This window comes from Rattus rattus, chromosome 1 (genome assembly GCF_011064425.1).
Source record: "Rattus rattus isolate New Zealand chromosome 1, Rrattus_CSIRO_v1, whole genome shotgun sequence".
Lineage (NCBI taxonomy): Eukaryota > Metazoa > Chordata > Mammalia > Rodentia > Muridae > Rattus > Rattus rattus.
In genome coordinates this window covers 14,591,294-14,598,051 of record NC_046154.1, presented here as the reverse complement: position 1 = coordinate 14,598,051, position 6,758 = coordinate 14,591,294, and the positions used below count along the sequence as shown (strand labels likewise).

General features: G+C 41.6%; 1 protein-coding gene across 1 annotated transcript; it reads right to left on the bottom strand.

Annotated features, from left to right (window-relative positions):
- Positions 1-283: 283 nt before the first annotated feature.
- LOC116890269 (oogenesin-3-like) lies at positions 284-6,521 on the bottom strand. Its single transcript, XM_032890987.1, has 4 exons — positions 6,459-6,521; positions 2,644-2,951; positions 1,525-2,109; positions 284-860 (listed from the first exon to the last, which is right to left on the bottom strand). Exons 1-4 carry the CDS (start codon positions 6,486-6,488, stop codon positions 284-286), a joined length of 1,500 nt encoding a protein of 499 aa, XP_032746878.1. The 5' UTR covers positions 6,489-6,521.
- Between the last annotated feature and the right edge of the window lie 237 nt (positions 6,522-6,758).

Below are 6,758 nucleotides of genomic sequence, written 5' to 3'. Positions count from 1 at the left end.
TTCAAAACATTTATTCTATTGAGTTAAGAGAGGGGGACGATCTCCTCTTGAAAGGGTGCCTATATTGTAACACACTCAAACTACAAAAATCCTAGAGAAGAACGGAGTGCTTGATACTTTCTGCAGGTGCATCCATTCACGTGCTCAGAAGAAGATTTTGCTTTTCTAGTTGACTCAGACCTTTATGTCCTTGACATCCATGCTTCCTTCAGCAATGGACATTCACTTAAGATTTCCTCAATCCCCAGTACTAAGCCTCCATTTCTCTATTCCACAGTCAACCTTAAATTACCTCATATTCAATATGGCAACATTTTCTCTCCAGATCATAAACATAGAACCCACCACACCTCAAGCACTGAGCTGTAGCCATGGTGACCTTCTTGGGCTGTCTTTTGGCCTTAAGTATATCCAGGAGCTCAGGACAAAAACTTTTTAAGCTCTGTATGAGTACCACATCCCTGCTATCATAGCACTCAAGAGGGGCAGGGTACACCTCATCAGTCAATCGGCTCAGTGTGGCAGTGTGGTGTAGAAGTTGTTTCAGGGAAAGCAGGGAGAGTTCGTTCTCCCAGAAATTGATTTCTGTGAGGTGGGAACATTGGCTTAGGGCAGGGAGCAGAGTATTGAAATGAGATTCCTCCATACCGCAAGATTTCAATTCCAGGCATTCCAGGGTATGTTTGACTCTCTCAAGGAGAAATCCAAGAGGCTCAAGGAATGAATAAGTTAAATTAGTATTAATAAGGCTCAAACATTTGAGTTCAAAAATATTCAGGCAATAGGGCAGGTAATCCAAGTCTGACTGTGAGAGGTCACAGTTAATGATGCAAAGTGCCTTCAAGGGCTTCTTCAGGCAACTGAGGAGAGAAAACAAAATGATTGATTTCTGGCAATTGTGTTGAAGTGGGTTGATAGGATTGGAAGCAAAGTAGATACCACTTCTCCCAAACTCATTCTGACTATATATTGTAGTCAACCCCAGGACATTGCCTTTTGTTGTCCTGCTCAGAAAACTCAGAGCAGTCTAGCCTGAGGCTTGTAGATATCCCCATAGGCATGATTCAGGCCATGACAGAAAACCACACCGATGAGTATATCAGGACAACATGTAAAAAGGAGCGCCTACCCAACACAAATTTCAGTAACTTCCTCTTGTTTTAAGAGTTATAAGAAGTCTTGTTGCTTTAAGGTCCATGCTTCTATCATCACCTCAAACCCCAGAGATTCATATTTCTCTTCTACTCAACCTGTTTCTGGACACAAAATATTTCACACATGACCAATAAGAGGCATGCTCATCACATATATCTTAGTACAGAGCTCATCTGTTCAGATGTGCTAGGTCTCTAACAGTGCTAGGTTTATGGTGTCCAGTCCATCCTAGACTCTCTAGCTTGCAAAAAAAAAAAAGAACAAATCAAATCAAAACAAAACAAAACAGAAACAAAACCAAGGAAAGAGAAACACAGAAAAAGATATGTATTTTCTCTGGTGTTCCATACCCTCTCAGTCCTTCCTTACCTGAGGCAGTCTTTTAGGTTGCCTTCTATAAAATAGACATTATCAATATAGAGTTCCTGAAGACAGTGGAGTGTGGGAAGTTGAGAAATCCATTTGATCACATTCTCCTCATTGAGCCTTTTAGAAACTCCTGCACTGATTGTATCATTGATGTGATCTAGCATGAGTGTGAGGAGATTGTTCATCTGTCTCAGGTAGGGATTAATCATAGCCAAATCTTCTAGGAAGATACAACTTAGCCTCAGCATCTGTATACAGTCTGCATGTACAAGGCTGAAGATTTCTAAGACCATGGCCATGGTTAAGCCCTGAATCTCCAGGTTTCTACAGCATAGGTGAATGGAATCTTTTCTCTGTTGGGCCCACTGTACCAAGTATGTAGTAGATTCATCCAATCTGTCCTTTCTGAGTTGGAGTTGAGTAATCACTGTCAAATCTTTCTTCATCCCACAGTCAGGACAGATCTCCACGGGCTGCTTCTGTGTCATGAACTCTGCTAAGCCTTCATCTTCATTGTATCCAGCCCATATTCCAGATAACTCATGGCGTATATCCATCCAATTGATCTCTCTGAGCTTGCACCTACTATGGGAGAAATGAGTATAATCCTCACAATGTATGAAAGGATACATATTACAGTAGGACTCTCTTCCACATCTTACACTTCAGCTATTTCTTCTAAAATTTTGCTTTTCCCTGTTCCTCCAATCAAACCCTGAGTGGTACACTGAGTAAATAAATAGCATTGAGTAAATAAATACACTGAGTAAATAAAGGGCATCTTTAGCACTGTATTACTTCCCTACATTCCAGACCCCTTAATCCCAGCCTTGTTTCATTTGTATCATTGTGGGATGCAGAAAAAGGCCTGTTCCTCACTGGGCGTGTCTACTCATTTCTGTCTTCTACATTAGACATCATTTGCCCCGATCGCTGAAACTGAGCCCAAGCTTCTACAGTACTCTAAACCTCTACACCCAGATAGGAACAGTCATGACTGTAGGGTGAAAATTGAAGATAAGAAGCCTCTGATCCACAGTTGACCACATATTCTCTGTTCTGAGGTGCTCATTCTCAATATTCAGAGAACCTTCCTCCAACCCAGCTGACCTTTCCTACCTGGAGCAAACCTTTCGTGAAATCAATAAATCTAGGCCTTCCAGCACAGCCTTCAAAGTGTCCAGGTTGAGGTTCTTTATCATCATTCCTACAGAAAGGTATGGGAAGGGCCACACAGGTATCATGGCCGTCAAGATCTTTGTATGTCCAGCAATGAAGGCTTCCTCAAACATCACTGGGAGCAGTCTATTTGGCAGATCCTTGAGAGCAGAAATGGCCAAGGCCTCCTCGCTCATTAGCCCCTTAAATGCCAGGCTCTGGAGGGTGGGTGGAGAGTAGACTTTCATTGTGTTTTCTGAAGAGTCATCCTAGGTAATCAGGGGGAAAATATACCATTAATGACAAGAAACTTAGGAAGACCTTCTGCCCACCCAGGGAAGTGTGAGGGCTAGATCACTACTGATGAGGATTCAGAACTCAGTTTATTAATTTGAGCACCATCAGTTGGGTTTTTTCTTTTTTTCTTTTGGACAAAGACTTTACAGACCTACCTATATACTTACTGTCATGAAACTTGCTTTATAGACCACACTAGCCTGAACCCCAAAGAGATTTTTCTGCCTGTGTCTACCTAATGCTGAGATTACATGTGTGTTCCCCAACTGCTCAGCTTGTGCTAACATAGTGTGTCTAATCCAGAACTGTTTGATCCAGTCTTGGTTGGTTTCAAAGTCATAAATGTCTCTAGTGGTTTGAAGTGTCTCCCAAGTAGCCTAGTTCCCAAAGACCACGTTGCTTTGCAGCCACAACTGAGGTGGATACATCCCACTGGGAAGTGACCACCAGGAACACTAAAGGACTCAGTTAGTTGTTGATGATGAATAGACTGTGCTTTGCTCTTCAAGCCCACAAAGAAAGCATAGAGAAACAGTTTCCCAACTTTCAACAATCTCTACTTATCCAGCAACAATGCATGGAGTAAGTCACAAAATTGTTTAACATTTTGATCATTAGTTATTGACATCAATCTTTGATTATCATCCATACAAGCATCTTGGAGAATGTGTTGGAAGAATACAGGTTGAGCTATGCAAGCTAGAGAGCTAAGTAGAGTGGGAAAGAAACCATAATGTCAGTAAATCTTCAGTATCCATTGGCAAGGGCAGTAACTCTTTATAAAGCATCCAGAAGAAGAAGCTATTAGGAGGAGATCATAATTCACATGGGGAACACAGGAGGATCACTAGCTCAATGTCATAGATGGTTATTTCTATAGCACCAAAACAGATTGTGACCTGAAAAATTAATGGGAAGACCAAACAAAGTAAAGAAAAAGCATAAATTTTAATTTCAAGTGATATTCAGATTTTTCATTTGAACACTTTACAAAAAAAGGGCTAACTTGTTCCTGAAATGTTGAACACATCCTGGATTTCTTAAAAAGAATAGACCATGCATCCATCAACACATAGAAATACGTTGTTTTTGTTTGTTTATTGTTTTGCTTCTTTTAGACATTTTCTTAACCATGCCTGAATTGAAATGAGCTATATAATTAGGCTGCCATCATTCTTAGAGACCATCCAGGCTCGACCTTACTTTCGGAGTCATGGGCAGGTGTGGAAGGAGATGAGGAAGGAGACTGTGATAGGGATATAAAGTCTAGTAAATTCACACACACACACACACACACACACACACACAATCATGTATGTACATATACATACACACACATATTTATGGAGATATACACATGCAGGTTTCTTCCTACAAGTTTGAGGCCAACCTGAGTTCCATGAAAATAAGAGACTATGTGTCAGTGAGCAGATAATTGGTATATTGTGTTTGCCTGTTTTGTGTTATTTATTTAGTTACATATCTATTTATTTAACGTATAAGAGTACACTGTCCCTGTCTTCAGACACACCTGAGGAGGGAATCAGTTCCCATTACAGATGGTTGAGCAACCATGAAGCTACTGAGAATTGAACACAGAACCTCGGAAAGAGCACTCAGTACTCTTTACCACCGAGCCATCCCTTCAGCCCCTTGTTTTGCCTTTTTTAAAGACACAAAAATACTTGACTGTTTTGACATTCAGCCCCCCTCTGATTCACTGTTGCTGGGATTAAAAGCACACTGAAGAGTGCCAGGCTTAAAGTGACACAAAGATCAGCAGTGAAGGCACAGGAATAAATCACATCTGACACTGCAGCTCAGAGTGCCTGAAATTCAAGGTCATCCTGATACTGTTAGTGAGGCAGTCTCAAAAGACAGGAAGAAATCTAAAACAAACAAACAAACAAAGAAACCACAGTAACAAAATGACTAAATTAAAAATTATATGTAATTCAGAACACACTTGTGTAATCTGGCTAAGCAGCCCTCAAGTGGCCAATAGGAAAATCTCTGAGTTTCAGGCCAGGCAATCTTTTTTTTTTTTTTTTATTTCCAGTCATTGCCCCCCCCACAGTTCCTCATCCTATTCCTCCCTCCCCATGCCTCAAAAATGTTGCTCCCCTTACATGCCAATCCTCCAAAGTCCCCCATCTCTAGGACCTCAAGTATCTTCCCAACTAGGCACATTTTCTTCCATTGAACTCTGACCCAATAAACCTCTGCTACATGTGCTGGCGACTTTGGACCAGTTTGTATATCCTGCTTGATCTGGTTGCTCAGTCTCTGAAAGCTCTTGGGTTTCCAATCTAGTTGAGGCAGGTTTTCTACCTATAGGTTGCTCACCTCTTAATCTTCAATTCTTCCCCTAATTCAACCATAGGAGAATCTCAAATGGTTAAGAAACACTTTAATAACGTTTAAAGTCCACAGTCATTGGGGAAATGCAAATCAAAATAACCTTGAGATTCCACCTTACAGCAATCAGAATGGCTAAAATCAAAAAATCAAGTGACTGCACATGCTGGTGAGGATGCGAAAAAAGAGGAAGAGTCCTCCATTGCTGATGGGATTACAAACTGGTGCAACCACTCAGGAAATCAATCTGGTGGATCTTCAGAAAATTGGAAACAGTTTTACCTGACAAAACAGCAATTGTACACATAGATATATACCCATAAAATGCCACACCGTACCACCAGGACATGTGCTCCGCTATGTTCACAGCAGCTTAATTTTTAGTAGCCAGAAGTGGTAAAAAAAAAAAAAGCAGATAGTACTCAATCAAAAAATGGATACAGAAAATGCAGTTAATTTACAAAATGGAATAATATTCAGCTATTAAAAAATGAACTCTCTCTGCTCCTAAACCCCGTGGGAGAGAGACCTCACCGCCTGGTCAGGTGGGCACTCCTGAGGCTGCAGAGCGGAAGAGACCACCAACACTGCCCACCCCTGCCCACATCCCCGGCCCAAGAGGAAACTGTATACGGCCTCTGGGTTTCCGTAGAGGAGGGCCCAAGAGCAGCAGGACCACTGCGCCTGAGACACCGCCATAACCTGAAGGGAGCTACTGGATAAACAGTTCTCTGAACCCAAATCCCGTGGGAGGGAGAGCTGAACCTTCAGAGAGGCGGACACGCCTGGGAAACCAGAAGAGACTGCACTCAGCACACATCTCGGACGCCAGAGGAAAAATGAACACATCATGAAATTGCAGGTGAATGGATGAAAATATCATGCTCTGTGAGGTAACCCACACCCAAAATGACACGTATGGTGTGTACTAACTGATAAGTGGATATAAGCCAAAAATTACAGGATATATAGAATACAGGTCAGGCAATCTTATGTAGAGAGAAATCATCTCAAATCGAAGAACCAACAAATAAAAAATTACAGAAAGAAAATTTGAACTGAAGACACGGAGAGACTAGATAGCATGAGAGGAGGTTTTTTAACGGAGCTGAGGGACTTACTTGATCTGGACACTGTTGACAGAACACCATTATCAGGTCAGGTAAGGCTGTGACTCCAAACTCCAAAAGACTGAGAGTTTCTCTGCCTGCCTTGACTCTTTATATACCTTTCAGCTGAATCCTCCCTTTGTAGCCACACCCTCCCAGCCAAAGTCAGCCTCCGATTCAAAAATTATGTTTCTACCCACTTGCTCAATTTCAGATTTGAATGGTGCAGGTAAATTGGATTAGATCCGTACACGGGAAGATTCTTAGGCCAAACCCATAGAGGCAAAAGCTGATTTATTGAAGCCAAGCGGT